Below are 20,783 nucleotides of genomic sequence, written 5' to 3' on the forward strand. Positions count from 1 at the left end.
TCACCCAGGACCAATGTTAGGTGCTGCAGGATATCCTCCTGGTGCCATTGGTGCCATGTGACGCGGTCTCATGTGTGGAGGATGAGGTGCATAACCGCCACGGGGGGGATACATCATTCTCGGTCGTTCACCGTGATACATTCCGGCATTGCCATGATGCTCATATGGACGTTGCGGAGGATAGCCATGTTGCATTCCGTATCCAACAGGATACGGATGAGGCCCACCGTGTGGTGGACCGGGATATGGATGTCCTTGATGTGGTTGTGGCATATAGTTCTGATGAGATGGGGCTGCTCCCATTGGTGGTTGATGTGGATGAGGGTTATGTGGTGGCAATGGCATTAATCCTCTACCACTAGGCTGGTGGTAGTCCGGAGAACGACTGTCATACTCGTGTTTCGGGTTGGATGGTGGAACAATATTATAGTTGTTTTCTTTGTCGTCTACCTTTGGTGTGCGAGAGCCACCTTCTTCAGCAATAGCTTCTTTATTACTGCGACTACCACCGCTACTGTTGGTACCGCTATTGTAGTGAGACGAATGCTCATGGCCTACCGGAGGCGTCTCGTGCCGAAGATGTAGAGGTTGCCTCCCGTTATAATGTCCTCGGAATGCACCTCGGCTTTGCAAATGAGCTGGCGGAACGGTGACCGTTATATTATCCTCATAATCAGACTCGTTGTCAAAAACTGTTTGAAAAGATTCCATTAATAATCCGTCAAGCAGAAATACATGGGGCACTCCACGCAAAATCAGCCACCCAAATTTTCGGTAAAGAATTCGAAAATATTTGACACGTATTTTTTTATTTCAATATTGTACGTGGAATTTTAAAGTTAAAATTGAAGTTTCGTATTAACAAAACAAAGTCTGTACTGTAAAATCCAATAAAGATACAAAGTTCGTCCAAGACATGAAATGTGCGTTTTTTCCTTAACTTTCAAATAAGTGATTCCATAAAACAACCTTAATAGTTTATTTAACGAAAAGAGTTAAAAACTAATAAACAAATAAAAAAATGAAAACTTGGGCCCACTTTTTTCTTGTTATCGTTGAAAAAGAAGCCTTAGGGGGTTAACTCAATCTGGCCAAGTTTCAGAGTGGAAAGATTAATACTTCCGGAGCAGTGAATTTCAATCACGACCGCACGCGCGGATCGTACCGCAGCGTAACTCGCTCGGATACGGATTTCACTCGTCGACACATGTCGCACCACTGATCGAATCCTAACTTTGACAGTTTATTGTTTGCAACGTATCAGTTTTTTTTAGTTTAAAAGATATTTTATTCAGGCCTATTTGCGTACAAGCTTTACGTGGCCGATTTAGCTGAGTTGTTAGATATTTTTTTTGTATTGGATCTCGTTGTCACCCTTTTTCTAGGGAGAGAGGAGCTTCCATTTTCCTCCTGCGAGGATTGAGGGGCAGTTTGTTCGTGGTTCGTCTCGTCATCCATTGCCGTGGTATTGTTGTTGATTTCGTTGCTAGTTGCTGTAGATGCGCCTTGTTGTACATTGTTTGCAGTTGCTAGTTGGTTGGATGGTAAGCTGTTAACTGCAGCTGGTGTACTTTGTTCTATAGGGGTTACGTTGGATGGTTTCGTTGAAGGGGATACTTCCCTGTTGTTGGTGACTGTCACAGGTGTACTGGGGTTGCTTGGGGTTGATGTGAAGGAAGCACCGTTGTCCTTTGTTATAGTTGTCTCTTTGTCCGGTTTATCACATGGTTTACAGTAGTGAACAGCTTTTTGGCAATATTGACATGTGGCCATCTGTTTATCATAGGTAACAAGTGATTTGCACGGTATTCTTGTATCCTGACCGAATGTCACATAAGAAGGTATAGCCTCCTTAAGCGCATGCGTAACAAACGTACGCCATTTAGAATACCGGGGAAAAAGTTCTTCCACTTTTCTTTTTTATATTGCATTGAAGTAAATGCACACGTTTCATGTCAAGATGCATTTGCTCCTTAAACAAACCTTCAAGTTCTCATATCGAAGGTCGAATTTCGCACTGTCTGAAGTCAACAATAATTGTATTCTTTCGTACCGGCGGTAGCTTTTGTTCGTTTGGTTCACTCATTTTCGAGGTCTATTGTTCACTACACAATACTGTACTTGGTTTCTTCTGTCCCCAACGTAAGCGGTTTTGTTTTATCGACTCACTTGGATGAGATGTAAACCCGAACTGACGTTTCAGTTATGATCGCGGTGTAAAAATGAATTCAAAAATCAAAAACATTCGTCGCGTCGAGTTTCTTCTTCCTTTCTTGAAAGAAAAATTAGATTTTTCGCAAGCAAACGATGTTTTTGGTGTACCGTGTAGGCATAAAGCGATTAAAATTGGAACAAAGGATTCACGTGAGTAATAAAATAGTGATGACATACAGTTTTAATTTTTTTAATGATTTGGTTTTTCTAGTTTACAAAAACCCAATACTTCAAACGTGTCCTGGGAAGAGAGAACTTTCATTTTCGATTCCTTGTCTCCGTGTGGCTCAATATAGTGAATCGATTGTGTTTCAGAAATAGTTTTACATTTTTCGAAACGATTTTTAAGAAACTTCCCTGCTTTTGCATAATCTTCCGAACACTCGTACAATTCATTCGCGGTCAAAATTTGACAATCATTGATCATTTGTAAACTTGCGCGACGTGCCATTCTTCTGATAGTACCTCCAGCACCATCGCATGGCCCTTTTCCATGTATGTTAGCAACGTTGTTTGTAAACAACGTACCGCCATTGTTTATGTGATCGTCGCACTAAACACTTTTTATTGATTTATAGTGATTTTTATTCGTTCTTATTCCCTGCGTCTACGAGTAAGTCTTGACAAGAATTGGACAGTTTTTGGTGTCGTGGTGGAGTAAAAATAATTTGTAGCGTTTTTCGGTCAGTTTCGTTGTCGCTTTTTTTGCTAACGTATCGCGAAGTGTCGCCTATCAAAGATATCTTTTTATCAAGATACTCAGTTCCACATTCCTTCTCACCCGACCGAAGCGCCATTTGAGTTTCACTGTCGGCATCCTGTGATTTGTTCACTATGGCTAATGCTTGTGATCGTTGTGCCAAAACTGTAAAATCGGAGGACGATTTCGTTGAGTGTTCGGGTTTTTGCCATCATTTGGTATGACCGAATTCTTGACGCAAATCGACTACTTTGTACCAGAGATGGCAGATCTGCAGATTTCGGGTATAAAGCTGCAGTGCTAAATTGGACAGACTTGGATTCAGTCAAAGACATCATATTAACAAGATATCCAGGTCTTACATTTCCCAAACAAATCATTGGCAACATCGTTTTTTGCGAGCATGTCGCCCTCAGGCGAGTCCGTATCGAATCTCGTACATAGAAGTAAGGGAGAGAAATGTCAAATTCGTGCGCGCCAAAATAGCAGCACTGCGCATCCATACAATTGACATGATAGGTTGAATGTGATACCGCGCGATGGCGTTGCTGAACTGAAGATTGATTTCGTTCCAAGCTGACGGGTCTGATTCAGTTCAAACATTCTTCGTTGGTTAGTCATATCTTAGATGTCGTCGTTCTCTGTCCGATATATATATATTTGTCTTAGCTATTTCAGCTTAGCTATTCTGTGATCGATTTCAGAAACCTGTGAAAATCTGTGTCGTTTTAAAATCTTTGAATCGAAAATCTGCGAAACACAGTTTAATCTGTGAACCTGGTATTCCTGGTTAAGCCCAGAGATGCCAGGTAAAAATTTCAAATATCTTCAGACAGGGTTGGAAAAGTCTGTATATCCGAAAAAAAATCTGCATTCAGCAATGTCTTGCCATTTCTCTATAAAGTATGGTACGATGAACTGATTTGGCGAGCAATAAAAAAAAAGGTCGCAACAATTCAAAAGTCTACATTTTGACGAAAGTCTGCGAAAAACTCGATTTTCAAAAGTCTGGTAAAATCTGCACAACAAAAAATGTCTGCAGCACTATGTACGAAATCTGGAAATTTACAGACAAATCTGCAGATCTGGCTTCTCTGGTTAAGCCCGTATCCGAGTATTTATCATTCCACTCTGAAACTTTGCCAAGATTTTGTTAAACCACTAATTCTTCCTTTTTCAACTAAAAAAAAAGTAGGCCCAAGCTTTAATTTATTTTAATTGTATATTAATTTTTAACTTTTTTCATTAAATAAACTATTAAGGTTGTCTCATGGAATTGCTTATTTGAGCTAAGAAAAATACGCATATTTCATGTCTTGGTCAAATGTTTGTATCCTTATTAGATTTTTCAGTACAGGCTGTTGAAAAAAGGCTCTTTTTTGTAAACGCGAAACTTCAAAAAATCATATCTTGTACCATATTAAAATAAAAAAATACGTGTCGAATATTTTCAAATTCTTTACCGAAAAAACTAGTTAGATAAAAAAATGTTGGGTGGCTGATTTTGCGTGGAATGCCCCATATATATGATACTGACCTTTATCGTCACCGCTTGGGGAACCAATATCTCCATGTTGAGAGACTTCCTCATAACTCTCATGTAACTGGTCTGTGGTTTCAGCTTGTTTTTCCTCGCTTTCCTCGGAGGTTGGGTGCCTTGTTTCATTATCTGCTTCGTTAGGAGCAACATTGGTAGTTGAAGTTACGGCAACGCCTTCAGTAGGAGCCGCTGATGGCTCTTCCACGGGTTTGGTTTGCTTGTTGGAGATGACTAGAATCGAATCGTTCGATAATTATTGATTGATCTATTTTAAAACTTTGTACTTACCTTTCCGATCAGTTTTTATGTAACCAGTTTCATTTCTAAATGCATTTACCGAATTTCGCAAAAATCTATTCGGTATTAACGATCCCGGCGAAGATCCTTTTTCTTTGCAATCCGGGCATTCGTTATCTTCCGACTCAAGAAGAGCCGTTCGGACACACTCGTCGCAGAATGAACTACCGCAGCACGGTATCATGACCGCATCGGTGAACAGATCTTTGCAGATACCGCATATCAAATCCTCCGGTATGACTTGCTTCTGTTCCGGGGGTACCTGCGGTGGTTGAATTATCGGATTGTTCTCAGGATCCTTGTCACGCTCTATGAACGACCGTGGAATACCGGAGGTTCGTTTCACATCCATCGCTTCTTTGGGCTTCATATGAGAGAAGATATGTAAATTATTACAACATATGTGAAATATTACAATGCTGGATGAATCTTACCAATGGACCAAGAGGACAGTTTTTAATCCAATGACCGGGCTTGTGACAACGATAACATTTATAATTCACCGGCACCTCACCAGTCTGGGATGCACCTCGTATCTTTTGATAACTGTCAAAGGTAAATGTGAATAAACAGATCGAATAAGAATTGTATCTATAATCATTAAGTTGAAAATGATGCGACTAGATTTTGACTACACGAAAGATTAAGTATTAAGTTTTTGTACTTTAATTTTAATTTAGATGAATTGGTAATTATTTATTTTCGAGGTTTACCTGTGTTTGAATCTGATCCAATGTTAATAAGCATCAATAAAAACAAAGAAAACAAACGGTTGAGTTGAATATTTTGAATAGAAGAAGGAAAATAGTTAACCATATCTTAATATTTTCCTTTAAGTTTTCCAAAAACACTTTATGATATTCATATAACGGTAAATTCCGGACACGTCTGGTTTCAGTGTATCGAATTAATTCACGGATCACCAAAACGTTTCGCTTATATGACAGCTAAAACTCACAACTTTATTTGATTTGGCAAGCCATATGTTGCTGTGGTCGAGAATCAACAAAATTCGTTTCTACCGGCACTAGCAATAAGGATGTATAGACTCAAGAATAGCATAACTCAAATCGTATGATTGTGTCGATCTTTATATCTTGACAATTTCATGCGTTTCGCATGTAGTTGGAAACGATTAATTCAATTTCATTTAATTGCTTTACGACCTGTATACGATACACGTGTACATTTTATGCGTTAGCGCAATAAAATTCAACTCCAACGAATAGTGAAAACACGACTTTCGATAATGATTTGCATTCCGATCCTCTGATTTCGGGCAGTGAATTGCATGTATTTAGAGGTCATTTATACCAGTATTTTATGCGCTGTTCACCTAATTCATGTGAAATATCATCTGCTGAGTTGAATTAGAATTAAAATTTGACTTGGAAATAATTTTTAAACTGGCGGAGCCTTAAAAACAAATAAATCACTCATTGTCGAGCTCTTCTATAATGTACCCAAAATTAGGTCGTTATCTACTCAAACTTTGGCTTGTTCGTAAAAATGGGTAGCGTGCTTTGTTATGGCATAGCACTTTGGGCTAATATTACTTTTACCTAAATTTTGAGTTCATCATTCGTTACCTAAATTGCATTCTGCATTTTAGTTGATTTTGGGTAGGTTTTGACCCAAAATTAGGTAACGACTGGTAAGAGTGTACTATGGATATTTCCTGGACCTTCATTTTAACATAATACGATGTTCATACGAACAACGACAGATTACCATACTTTACTAGAAACTTTTGATACGTGAATCTTTATCAAATTTGTGAATTTGTGGGGTGGTATTCATATTTTGATTTTTGATAGTAAAATTGCCGATGATATACAACAGAAAAACTTATGACTAAAAATAAAAGTACAAAGCGGGCCGTTTATAGTAGAAACATTTGTTTTAGACAAAATATATGAAAAAAACGTCTTTATTTATTTTCATTTGGATTATAATTTATTTTGGTTCAAGGAGATATGTTACAGCTATTTTTTGATAATGTTATCGCGTAAATGGACACCTTTGGCATTGAGTAAAAATTTTTTACGGCGTTTTCCATCGTTTTGGCCAATCGGTAAATATGGCGGTCTTTGAGTTTAGGTATGGTTTTTGGCTTATCACCGTACCTTCAAATAACCTCAAAAAAAGTCTGGTGATCTTGGGGGGCAGTCAAAATCACCGTTTATCGATATGACTCGTTCGGAGAACAATGGTCGCAACAAAACGATTGTTAGTCGAGTTGTATGGCATGTTGCACCGTCCTGTTGAAACCAGTAGCCGTCCTGTTGAAACCATTTTCACGAACAATGGGCATCACAAAATCATTTATCATGACTCGATAAAGTAAAGCCTTGGTATTACATTCCTGTAGTGGAATTTGACCTTCTGTTTTAACAGACTTCGCAGCCGATTCAGAGTGTTCAGAAACATTGCATGGCTGGTGCTACAATTCTACTGACACTACGAATCCTTCCAGGTCGGGGCTCGAACATACGACAACTGGTTTGTAAGACCAGTGCCCTACACATTGAACCGCCAACCCGGGACGACTAGATCATGACACGATAACGATAGCCATTAATAGTTTTCGTTGCTGTAATTTTTTGGTCGTATAGAGGCTGTTCCGCAATTAATTGAGGATTTTCAGTGGCATAGAACCGACAATTTTGCTTATTAACCCTTTGCGGACGGAGACGCTCGACGGGCGAGCGTCGCTGTGGACGACAGGTATTGGAGCGTGCAGTAAAGAAAATTTTCACGTCGCATATTTGCGTTTTACAAATTAAGGCTTTATTCAAATAAATTATCCAAAAAATCGTAAAAATTATAAACAAACAAATTTACTAACAAATAACTTTTTTTATGAAAATCTAACAAAACCATAAACAAACAAATGTAGTTGTGTTTACATATTATACGTTTTATATTGTTCCTTTGTGTGGTATCGCTCAAAACAATCACCTATGTGCAAGGTAAAATAGTCTGTATATAACCAGTATTAGCGTCTGCAAGAACGTAAACGCGGATACCCCACTTGGTTGGTTTCTGTGGGTTGTACGTAATAAAAGTTATTCGCCCTTTGAATTTGACGATGGATTCATCCACTGATAATTGCACCCCGGGTACAAAATTTTCTCGACATCTACTATCAATGTAATCCAAAAAATTGCTAATTTTCTGCGTCCTTGTTGTCATGTTTTGTCTACCTTCAGTATTTTCATTTGTATGAAGCATCCAGAATACTTGTAGAAATCGATCCCTCCTGAATACTTCGGCAAAGTACGGGATCCTGCATTTCCTGTCGGTGCTCCAATAATCCTTCAGGCTCGGAAGTGGCATTGTTCCCATAAGCAATATTATCCCGAGAAATGCTCGCATTTCTTTTAGTGTGACATTAGTCCATGTACGCCATGTGGACCGCTTTTTTACATGTTTTCTTTGTATCGTATCATTTGCGTACCGATTAGTCTCCTCAACTATTTTCTTGATCAACTCTTCCGTAAAGAACGAGTTGAAGAAATCTAACGGTTCCTTATAAGTTGATTGTAGTTGTGAACCAGGGGTTCGTGATCCAGAACTAAACTGTATTTTTTGCGGAATGATATCGTGATTTGTAACATTCGTCCATTCATTATCACTACTTCATAAGACTTCATCGTTCAAAAGTCTCTAATTTCATTGAGAGGCCACTTGACGTCTTAGGCTAGTATACCCATGTGTATCTTATCGCCTACGACGGCAGACGTACGCTAGCCGCAGCGCGAGAGTTGGGCGGATATATCCGACACTCGTCCGCAACGGTAAAAAGGCTTGGGCGGATATATCCGCCGCTCGTCCGCAACGGTAAAAAGGCTTGGGCGGATATATCCGCCGCTCGTCCGCAACGGTAAAAAGGCTTGGGCGGATATATCCGCCGCTCGTCCGCAAAGGGTTAACGCATCCATTCAACGTGAAATGTACCTCATCAGACATGATGATTTTTCGTCAACGCCTCGTTTGGAATGTAAAGCTGAACAATTTCAGCGCGTTCTTTTGGTGTGTACTGTTTCATGATAAAATTGTCTCGGAATGAATTGAATAATCATCTGCTCTTAAAATTTGATGCTTCTAATGAAATGAATAACAAATAACACTTGTCGTTAGTGATATCTATCTGTTAAAACTGTAATTGACCTAAACCTACCAGACGAATTATTTTTCTATTCGTTCTAAAGCTTGATAGAAAAAAGTTTCAATACAACAGACTGCGAAAGGGTTAAAAAAAACTATCCAACTTCTGGTGGAAAAAACAGATTTGCGCGTTTGCATACAAGGAATGCTCAAATGCAAGTGTTAAATTTTGTAGGTATGACGAAAAAAAAACAAACTAAAACCTCAACACAATTTTTAAAGTCTGTAAATTGGACGATTCACTATAAAAATATCGAAAATATGCTTAAAGTCTGCAAAGTCTACTTACATAAGAAATCGGCAAATTTACATACAAATATGCAAACCTGGTGATTCCGTCGCATGCTAAACCTGACTGGAAAACACAACCCGCATACGCATGGCTGCCAGCTGGAAAAATATGGCTGGCAGACATTCTGGTGACCGACTGCCTCACCGCTGCCAGATATATAACTCAAACGATACAACCGTATCCACCAGGATTTTTCCACATTCAATTCTTTGACATTTCCAGCAAAGGTGAGAAGATGAAAACGCTCGGCTAACTTAGATACAGGCGACTTTGTATTGTCAAATTGGATTTGGGGACGGGTATAGCGTGATGGGTAAGTCGATGCCTTTCACGCAGCCCGCCTGGGTTCGATTCCCAACCCCGCACATAGGGTCAGAAAGTTTTTCTGGCCCGAAGAGGCGAATGACATTAATGTTAAAACCTCTATAATTGAAACAAAAAAAAAAAAAAAAATTGGATTTGACAACCGTCACTGAATCAATTTTGGTAGCCATCTGGTGACCATGGCTGCCCAGGTAGCCAAAATGCTATGCGGGAATACGAGAAAAGAAAATTTGCGAAATCTCTATCCAGCTAATTTTTGGCCTCTTGGTAGGTATACTACGCGAAATCCGTCAAGTATGTCAAATAAGTGCCCAAAACAATGCCTGTGCACAAGGAAAAGTGCTCGAACTCAGATAGATACATGTAGGGGTTTTTGGTTTCTATGTAAAGTACATATTTAGTTTCGATTTCTTCGCGTTTCGCCTTCGGCTCATCAGTGCTTAAAACTCGTCACTCGTTTTCGTCCGAGACGTCAGATAGGATATGGCACCTAGTGTCATATCCTTAAGGGTCACATAAATAGTGTGGACTTTGCGTCAGCTTAGCGCTTCAAATTGAACTGTTAGGCGGAGATGGCGGTTCAATTTGAAGTGCCTTAAGCACTGATGAGCCGAAGGCGATAAGCGAAGAACTTCAATCCACCGTTTGGTGAACGATGCCTTTCCTATAATAAGCACACTTATGCACTGACGAGTCTGAAGTGAATCGTAAAACAAATATAATCGGTTATGTGCCCTAAGCACCAAATAAGAGTAAACCCTAAATTTTGTTCTTCTACTCATCAGGATAGGATTCTCCGGAGAATTTACTTTTGACTATTGAATTGAAACGGATGTTTAACCACACATGGGTTGAATGGAAATCAATCGTAATTTACGAATGTAGGACTCTCGTCGGTATTTTGTATCGAAATTCAAACTCACCAACGGTAGGGGATACCGGGGCTGCTTGATCGAAAGGGCAGGTTGGCCGAATGGCTTTTCTGCAAAAACTATTATTATACGCAGTGGCGACATGTATAAGGATTTTGGTGTTGATTTATATCATTTTCTCGTTGAGTATCCTAGCCGATCTGGAACTCCGAAGCGTAGAGTTGGATTTTAGTCAAATTCACTAGCAGCATAATAGCCTCATAAACCGATCTATATATAATGTTAGAATCGGTCCGGCCATCTCAAAGAAATCAACGTAAGTTTCACTTTCGACTCTTCTAAACGATACATCTTGAACTGTCCGAGCCGGGCAACCAATTTGGCAATTGGTATTTCGGTGCAATCATATGGTACATAAAACACCCTCCGTTTGTTATCAAAAACGGAACTCTTATTTTTTTATATCATTTATTTTACCCCGGCTTTAACCACCGGTCGTTCACCGGGGAGATAGGAACTCTTATCATTTTCTCAGAGACGGCTGAATAGATTTTCACAAATTTAAACTCAAATAAATGATTTTTTGGTGATGAGTTTGGATGCGACTTCCGGTTCTGGAACAACAGAATGAAGTGTGTATAAAATTTATATCGTCATGTATAGCGACAATACAAAAGAAAACGAAGAACTTCTATAATCCTGGCTCAAAACTCTTTTTATAAATTGGAAATGTTATGCTAGTATATGCTTAAACAAGCTTTTTCATTCAAATGAAAGTTTTTTAAAGTTAACATATTCCTTTACGACTCCTCATAGCAGAGCATAGTAAATTCCTTTTATAGAAGAATTTAACCTTTCTGTTTCAACCGACTTCGCAGTTGATTCTAAAAATCCTTCTAGGTCGGGGCTCGAACATACAACTGACTTGTAAAAGACAAGCGCCCTATTCATTGAACCGGGGACTCGTAGGACAGCAATATAACCTGATCAATATAGCCTGATTGAATTAATGAGTTCGTTCTAAGCTGATGAAGTTTGTTCGCATACTTCATCAGCTTACAACGAACTCATTAATTCAATATTCATGTCAAACATGCAAAGCCAATTCGAATAGACGATCACCCGACGACCAGTTGTTTATTTTTAGAGTCTCCAGTCAAAACCAAATTTGCTATTGGTCTGGTACAAAATTAATATCCACTCCCCCTCACCACCCTGGGGCGCGCCTAGGGGCTGTTCTAATTGTTGAGCCAATAAGAAGAGCTCTGTAAGATTTAAATCAAACATGCACTTTTTGGTCAAAATAAATCAGATGTGATGTTCCGTTTTGTCAAATCCTCCGCCCTTCTAGTTATAAAATTTACAAACCCCTAGGAAATGAAAAAAATAATTTATTTCAAACTACAAAGCATCATCCAATGGTATATGTTTTGTTATACTTGTTGATTTGTTTTATTTTTGTTAGTACTGTTGAGACGTAGAACCGTCTTAAGCTATTTTCAAATTTGATCATTCTTTAACGAGGAAAACAGATTGGATAAAATGACATGCGAATACAACTATGTAATGAAACTCGCGAATAAGTTAGCTCCTATCCGTGGATGTTTTTTTTTAATTAAACTACTCTGCATGTGAAAACACATTAAGAAACAGCCTAATTCATCAGAAGAACCGAGCATGCTTCGCTGTATTCGGGCGCCACGGCATTCAATTATATTCATGGTAACGTAAATTAATGTAAATTTCCACTAAAATGCGATTACATTTCGCCGCCTCTTTTCTTCATGTTAAATTAATGAAGTAGCACACCCCACAAAAACGATTTTTAATGTACAAACGTCGACATAATTGATACTGCTCAACAAATACTACGAATAAATTACCGAAATGTTATATTTTAGTAAACATGTGCTACGTATGAGACTATTAAATATAATGAATAGTTGGCTGACCACATTTTTTCGATAAACGATACCAATTAATTCCAACATCTGGCAATATGAACATTGTGCGGCTTCTACCCTAAACGCTTTTTTATAAAATACCATAAAACACAACAAATCGATTAATGCAATATCGAAATGAATAAATTTGCTGAGCGCTAGGCGCCGACACTGGCGTTTGTGCAACCAAGGTCATTGGCCTTGTACAATAATTAACTCGACCAACATAACAATGAAATTGAGATTCGGCTTGAAAAGCAAAAATATCTCGATGTAACGGAAATACAAGTGAATCATTTTTTCGCCACATCAGTAATTACAATGCGCACCGATGCAAATAGTAAAATGAATATAAATTTCCTTAAATCAATTTCACAGCTGGTTTACAATATCCTTTATACTTCGAACGACAGATCGGCGATGCTATCAAACTCCTTTCATACACTATTCCAGCAATTTTTAAAATACTATACTAACTTGGTTGGATCATATTCCGCTGTGCTTTGAAATATCATTTCACGAATTTTGTCCTCTTCCGTCCCATTCATCGTGGACAGATCTACATTGGCCTGCACTGCAGTAGCGCTGTCGTGTCCCTTTCTGCTCACCGGTACCGATGGAGTGCTATTATCCCCTTTCGGTTCCCAATTTTTCTTGGGTGCATTCTTCAGCGGCACCCTAGCAATAGTCAGCGAAGTATTCTTCGGTATCAACGTTGTGTCATCGCCATATTCTGCGATAGTAGCAAAAGACGCTATTACAAACTGTTCAATTCAGTTGACAGAATCAGTATTACCTTCTTTAGTTTGCGCATTGGTGATCTGCAAATCAAAATCCATCGTCTTTCCAAGTCGTTTTTGGTGGATGATTGCCTTTTTGAGATCTGCCACCGAAATGTGCAATCCATCGAAGCTGATGGTATCAAAATCCAGTGCGCTTTTAAATTTATAATGAACTGACATCGTGGTTTCTTCTAGGAGACCGTAGTCTAAAACCAGTGTTTGTATCAGTTGTTCGCTGTAACAGGAAATGCAAACGCATTCGTTCTTATATATAACAATTCGAAATATTATTATTTTTTGTTTTTTATGTCCCATACCGAAAATAAAATAAACATTTTTTGTTTTTCTAAGCAATCACACGAATACAAGAATACAGTTTCATATATTTATTAGGTAAACCAATTTATTTAACCAAATTTACTTTTTCTCAGTAGCTTAAAAAACCGTGTACAATGAACTTTTGTAGCAGTGTACATATGCTACAAAACACATTTTGTGAATAAAACACTATCAAAGGTTTGTTTGATTTACATTTTTCTTTTTTTTTAATATATGAAAACAGTTTCGTAAATTAAAAACAATTGAATTGAAAAATATATCTTACGTGGTACGCCTGCCTAAATTATTCAAAATTACACCGCATCTAAAAAGCACACGATTGAGATACAGATAGTATTGCACTTTTTATCGCCTAATTTTCAGAATAATAAAATTTCAATCAGTCCTCCATGTTTGCAACACAGCTTTCTCACTTCACATGAATCCAGGAGGAAAAGGAACCATTAATGGAGACACCGAAACGTAATGCAATTTCCTTACGTAATTTCGATCCACACTGTTTAACTTAATGTGTATTCTAAGCACTGTCTCATGAGCAACCAATTTTTCTACGTTTCAAGTGGAAATGGATTATTTTAATGTGGTTTTTAACAAATTTTCACTCGCCATTTACACCAAACCGAAATCAGTCGGCTTAACACACATACTTTTTGCATTCGCTTTGCAACTAATCGAATCAAATGCGGAGCAGTGTTGCCAGGTCATTTATCCAAAAACCTGTATTCGACACAAAAATCTATCTGTGCCATATCGGTATCAGAATCTCTTCTAATGTACGATTCAGACAAATTGCAATGCAAATTCTAATTTTGCAATGCAGATTCTAATATTATTTTTCTAGTTGAAATTATTTCCAGTGGAAAATAAACCCAAATAACTTTCCGTCCGTCAAATTTTGAAATGGGCCACAGTTTTAGTTAAATTGCGGTATAGAGGTCAAAAATCTGTATAAATACCGGTATACCTGGCAACGTAGATGCGGAGTGACGCCTTGACGACCTTGACCGAGATGCCAGATATTTTCATAGAAAATCTGTATTGATTCGTATAAAATATCTGTATTTATCTGAAAATGAAATTTCTACAATACAATTATGTTAAAAGGTGTTATTTCAATAGATTATGGTTATAAAGTGGTAGATTAAATTTCATATCTTATATTATATTCATCGACGAAATTTTATAGTTTTTTCCTATCAACAACAATTGAATTATGGTGCTATATACTTGTCCAATTTGAAAATGTTCACTTCATAAGTTGAGATGGATTTCCAAAACCCAATATGCAACGTTAAGTCAGGTAATAACAACTGTCAGTCTGGCAATAATGTTTCATGATGCCAAGACTTGTCTAACTTTTAAGTTCAATTTAGTTACAAATTTTAATATAAATGGATTTCAGTGTTCTTCATTAAATATCTGCACAAAAAATATATATTTTAAAAAGTGATTTGTACGTTGATTCCTATACGTTTATCTCGTCATTGCAATCAAATACTAATAGATAGCTCAAATTCTAATAGATAGTTTAATTTTTTCCTTAATACTTTTTGTGAAATCTGTATAAATCTGTATTAAATTTAAGAAATCTGTAAGAAATCTGTACTCTGTATTAAATCTGTATGCGCATGTAAAAATCTGTATAAAACAGATAAATCTGTATAAATGGCATCTCTGACCTTGACGTTTACCGCAGCGATGTCAGGAAAGTAACAGAGATGACAGGTAAAATTTTCAAACATTTTCAGACAGGGTTGCAAAAGTCAGAAAATCCGAAAAAACGTCTGCAGGCTTCTGGAGAGTATAATACCAAAGACATCATATTAACAAGATATCCAGCTCTCACATTTCCCGAACAAATAATTGGCAACATCCTTTTTTGCGAGCATGTCGCCCTCAGGTGAGTCCGCATCGAATCTCATACATAGAAGTAGGGGAGAGAAATGTCAAATTCGTACGCGCCAAAATAGCAGGGCTGCGAACCCATACAATTGACATGACTTGTTGAATGAGACGCCGTGCGATGGCGTTGCTGAACTGAAGATTGAGATCGCTCCAAGCTGACAGGGTCTGATAATACGCTAAACTGACTTGGCGAATAAAAGAAAAACGTTGCGGCAATTCCAAAAGCCTAATTTTTAACGAATGTCTGAGAATAATTCTCTCCAGAGATAAACTGTTAAATATGTGCAATGACCTCTTCTCTCATTATTTTAATGTTCAGTTGCAATATTTAAAGCGCCAAACGCTTGAATATCTCGAAAAACTCGGACTCAAGTTATCAAGCGAATTGGATTGATGATATTGACAATACTTAGGATTGACAATAATATTGTCACGTGTAAGGGCCGCTTATAAGAAATCGCGGTTGATTTTTCAAAAGGGCGTATAAGCAAGTGACAGTTTCTCTTTGTTTACTTTCTCTTCTTTTAATTACCAAGCGATTTCCACGTTTATCACTCAAGTCTTTGCATGAAATGATACTCGAAATTTTTGACTTTCAAACAGAATAGTGATATCAAAGAAAATCTTTTTAATCACATCACAATAATCGAAAGAGAGAGTGATTGAAGAGAAACTGTCACTTGCTTATACGCCCTATAGAAAAATCAACCAAGAAATCTGCAAATTTGCAGATAAATCTGTACACCTGGCATCTCTGGAAAGTAAACTAATTTACACTCTCAGTTGTATCAACCTATAAGTAGGTGTTATACAAACCTTTGATCGAGGGCGAAGCGAATCCCCACATTAGTGGCATTTTGTCGCAAAACTTAAATGTAGAGGCGCTGCTTGTTTAGAGATGATACTTTCAGCAAGAGCTGTCAAATCGGTAGGAAAATTTCTAATAACTCCACCTTTTCAACAATACCTTATGAAAACGGGTAAATTCATTTGAAAGATCATAGTAAAAGTTGAAGAAAACAGTTTTTACTCTGAGGTGGTAATGTTGATCTTAGTTCATTGTGCGAAATCTACCGTTTATTCAGAATAGATCATTAAACTTGGTTTGATGCCATTTTTCAAATGCCTTGAAATAACAAATAAAGTATCCGATATAAATAGTACTCGATCGCTATACATTCTAGTACTCGAAAAATCAACATTACACTGGTTTCTGTTTTAAAAAATGTTGATCCGAAAAACCTAACCTTACCCAATTTCACACATTTCTGAAGATTTTCCATGTTTAATCGTAGTTTATACTAAAAAAAGTAGTAGTAATCACTTTGAAATCGAATTTCTTTTACTCCGAGTGCACTTTTATTGCTGATATCTATTTGTCCTCTTGAATGAACGATAAAAATGTTGCAAATCACTACTGCCGATATGAAAATTTCCGAAAGAATCCTCCTTTTCTTGTTTCCATTTTGCATTGGCAGGTGTCGCTACCGGTAAATCAGCTTTGCGACAATTTGCCTATTGGCACAATGACGATAAAATCAAATGTAGAGGCGCTGCTTGTTTACAGATAATACTTTCAGCAAGAGCTATCCAATCGGTAGGAAAATTTTCAATTTCTCCACCTTTTTAACGATTTCTTGACGAGAAAATTCATTTGAAAAATCATACACTGAAACAAGGATCATGGTATTTGCTACCATATTGAAGGGTTGTCAAAAAGAGTGTACCAATGAATTTTGGGAGAAAATATATCATGTTTACCTAGAGAATGATTCCTGTTACTTCTACCACAGACTAACAGACAGGACACTCAAATTAGATTATTTAATCATTTTAACGGTCATTTCGAATATTCCTCTAGTTGGAACAGTACTCGCATATGGTATGATTGCGCCACGTTACCCTATCAAAAACATCCTGTCTGTCATCTAGACTGTGTTTATTTTTCATTTACCAACAGAGTTGCCATTCATACTGAATTACCTGTAATGTATTGATTTGTATACGTCCATGCGAATTTCGTGCAGGATACTGATTTAATACATATTGCCAAAACTATATACAGAATTGTGCCTACTTCTCATCCTTCAACGCAATACAAAATCGAACCCGTTTTGTATAATACTTACTTAGGGTGTAACCTGCATAACAGATTCCAATATATGTTTTCTTTTGAAACCATCGATACTTACAATCATTAATTACTCCTTTCATGGATTTGCTTATTTATATTACTAATTATAAAAAGGGATTCCCACATTGAACTGAACTACCCTAAGCCTACATTCAAAATCAAATTAAAACTGTTTCCAAATACCCCTCCCTGATGTCCAATCCTACCCAGTGAAATTTGTAGACCCGCATAAGTCCGATCATCGGTCCGATTATCGGACCGATTGAGCACGATATAGGGCCGATCGTAGCGCTTCAATCGGCCCGTCATCGGACAATTCTGCACCATTTACATCAACCGCGTCGACATAAAAAAAGCTTTATGTTTACATTATGCATCGCTAGAGAAACAGAGCGAAGGAATATCAAACAAGGCATTTTCGAGCCGACATCTTCCCGATAGGGTGTGAAAGAGTGTTAAACATTCTTTTGTTTCGATCATAGAGGCTTTAACCTTTAGGTCATTCGCCTCTTAGGGCCAGAAAAACTCTGACCCTATGTTCGAGGTTGGAAATCCAACCCCGATATATCTCATCACCTGAGTAATCAGACATCCGCTCTCTGCTTTGGTATATCTTCACTCTTTTGTTCTACCGATACACTATGCAAGCTCGAAACGCAATCAAAAGCTTTCTTGCACGATGCGTCCGATGTTCGGATTTACTGGGTATGCCATTCCGACAGCAACCGTTAGCACCATCTAAGTGCGTTTCTCGTCGACCTGCACATTTCACGAGCGTCTTCCGAGTGACAGTTTCTACCCGGACTTCATTTGACTGAAAACAACCGACGAGGCACATGCAGAGGAGATTGATGGTAACTATTTCGAAGTGAAACGATTACATTTGTAAAGGTGATATTTCTTTAAAGGTGACTCGAAGAAACGCGTGTGGTCAAGTACGCCACTGTGCTTCCTGTGCGGCTGCCGGTTCCAGTTTGGAAGATAGTCTCGATCGATTTGTGTTTCACCGGGGTAGCAGTGTTTTTGACCGAGGACCAACTTTAAGAAAAAAAGTCCGGTCTACCAGTTCAGTTTGTGGAAGTGCCTCGAAGGCCAGAAGAAAAGCGTGTGGTCACGTACAAAACAGTGGATCCCGTTACGCTGTCGGTTCCAGTTTGGACGGTTACCTAGGAAGATCCCCACCAGTGCGGCGATTTATCGAAGAACGCCATCGGAAAAAATTTGTTCTGGATCAGGTCCGTCGTCTAGTGAGTGCCATCGACCGCCATATTGGAGCGAACAATCACACACGAGGATATTCCGACGTCATCTCGATGTTCGTTGGTCCCGGTGTGTCGCTCTTGTGGACGTACCAGAAAGACGGAGAAACAATCATACGTGTCGATATTCCGGTGAGATTGTAAAGATCAATCGGTCCACGTGTGCCATCTGTCGTAGGAAGATGACGAGACTGCCACGAGGTTCAGCTACGGTTTGACATTCCCACCATTTAAATCCCTAACCAACTCAACATAAATATGAATAAACTCCCATCTATCATGTGAATCATCCGTTATTTTATATATATAATTAGAATCAGTCCCTTCTGGGTTTTTCGGTCCGCTCAGAAAATATTGTATTCCTCCTGTGAGATAGTCCGCCCTGAGACGAATTTGGAAATTAAGTAAGAAATAACTTACAATTGGCGCCCAACTGAAAAATAAAAAAATTATATAGAAAAGTTTTCCAATTTATCAAATCGGAACACTTTTCCCCGAGCTCCAGGAGGATTCGTAATTAGCTATTCTAATTCCAATTTTAAACTAAAACCATTTACAGTATCAGTGAATTACATGTCACAACAGTATATTAATTTTCAGATCTTTATATGGCTTGTGTTTTGCATGGCTACGTGGTAAGCAATAGCGTGATTTTTTGCTATTTTCTTTCAACTTTTGTACACACAGCTTCAATCATTACTTTTTCCATTAGATAGTAGATATATTAGGTTAAAAAAATGAGTAACAATGATAGGTGTTTTACACAAACAGGAGATATGATTCTAGGGTGGTATCATGACATGCGTATCGATCATTTATTAGAAGATGAACTATTGTTTGAATTATCAATGCGTACAATAATTATACGCGATGATCCTTCATTTTCTCGCCGACGTCGGAGCCTAAGGGAACATTTTAAAATTGAAAAAGAGGATAAAAGATTTATCAATCCTCAACTAGACATTGATTTGGCGGAAGAGACTGTAAATTGTGAGAAGAAATATAGGGAACTACAGGAACTAAGTAAGAAAGGCGACAAAGTAACCAAAGCGAAGTGCAAATCCAGACTATTACACTTAATACACAAAATCTATCAGCTTCTAAACCATTTCACTGATACAAAATGTGTAGAAGTATTGGAAAATCTGCTCTCTAAATCCATTTCTATACTTATCGATAATTATTATAAATCTCCTTTAGCAAATCCACGGGAGAACCAAGAATCTGTAGAAGAAAATGATCTTAATAACCTTTTCACAGAAACTGATGGCAGGCAAGCGTCACCCAATAACCAATCAGTTCCAAGTTCAAATCTTAGCGTCGAGGATAGAGAGTGGATTCGAGCCTTACAGGCCAGAGTTGACGAACTGGAAAGACTAAATTTGGAGAGAGTTAGCTTCCGAGACATGAATACTCAAACCCTTCCATACCCAAATAATCCTACAATTACAAATACCCAACTACCACCACAATTTGTTTACAACCCAAATCTAAATCATAATAGCTCTTCACAATATCCATCATCTTCAAACCTAAATAAGAATCCTGCATCTCACCAAAATAACCCGATATCAACGGTTCATTTCCATGCTGCTACGACCACTAACAAGCAGCTCCAACCAAACGCATCGATCAGTAATACAAACCCTACTCTTAATTTCAATACAGTACCATATTCTGCACAGTGGAATATTCATGGAAATTCGCCCTTTAACCCGGTAACATTCAAAACAGTGGGCCCCGAAGATCAGTGCTCGTGGTATCCGTCGTCAGGACTGTCTCAACAGCAACCGAACCCAATACTCCACTCAGTTCAAACTCCGCTCCACCAGAATCTACAGGGCAATCAGTCGCGAAGAACGCTGCCAGTTTCTAAATGGTCGATTACCAAATATGACGGGGAAGATCAAGGGCTAAAATTGAACGAGTTTCTTGAAATTATTCAGGCTCTTTCGTTAGCTGAACATATTTCGGAGATTGAACTGTTCGAGTCGGCCGTTCACCTCTTTACG

General features: G+C 38.1%; 2 protein-coding genes across 4 annotated transcripts in view; one reads left to right on the plus strand and one right to left on the minus strand.

The window, feature by feature from the left end:
• The window catches only part of LOC131436146 (E3 ubiquitin-protein ligase RBBP6-like), a 46,598-nt gene extending 32,459 nt beyond the window's left edge, over positions 1–14,139 (minus strand). Inside the window, exons 1-8 of one of the 3 annotated variants that reach the window (XM_058604667.1) lie at positions 13,954–14,139; positions 13,739–13,885; positions 13,149–13,369; positions 12,830–13,085; positions 5,186–5,297; positions 4,743–5,115; positions 4,452–4,685; positions 5–692 (exon numbers count right to left, since the gene is read on the minus strand). In XM_058604667.1, coding sequence (XP_058460650.1) covers positions 5–692; positions 4,452–4,685; positions 4,743–5,115; positions 5,186–5,297; positions 12,830–13,085; positions 13,149–13,314 — 1,829 coding nt within the window. In that variant the 5' untranslated portion in view covers positions 13,315–13,369; positions 13,739–13,885; positions 13,954–14,139. Of the gene's footprint in view, positions 1–4; positions 693–4,451; positions 4,686–4,742; positions 5,116–5,185; positions 5,298–12,829; positions 13,086–13,148; positions 13,370–13,738 lie in introns of all 3 variants that reach the window. The other 2 variants (XM_058604668.1, XM_058604669.1) reach the window with 2 other exon arrangements.
• Positions 14,140–18,230: 4,091 nt separating this feature from the next.
• LOC131438104 (uncharacterized) lies at positions 18,231–19,057 on the plus strand. Its single transcript, XM_058607912.1, has 2 exons — positions 18,231–18,366; positions 18,421–19,057. The coding sequence occupies exons 1-2, from the start codon at positions 18,349–18,351 to the stop codon at positions 18,913–18,915; spliced, it is 513 nt and encodes a 170-aa protein (XP_058463895.1). The 5' UTR covers positions 18,231–18,348; the 3' UTR covers positions 18,916–19,057.
• The last annotated feature ends 1,726 nt before the right edge of the window (positions 19,058–20,783 follow it).

This window comes from Malaya genurostris, chromosome 3 (genome assembly GCF_030247185.1).
Source record: "Malaya genurostris strain Urasoe2022 chromosome 3, Malgen_1.1, whole genome shotgun sequence".
In the NCBI taxonomy this organism is placed as follows: domain Eukaryota; kingdom Metazoa; phylum Arthropoda; class Insecta; order Diptera; family Culicidae; genus Malaya; species Malaya genurostris.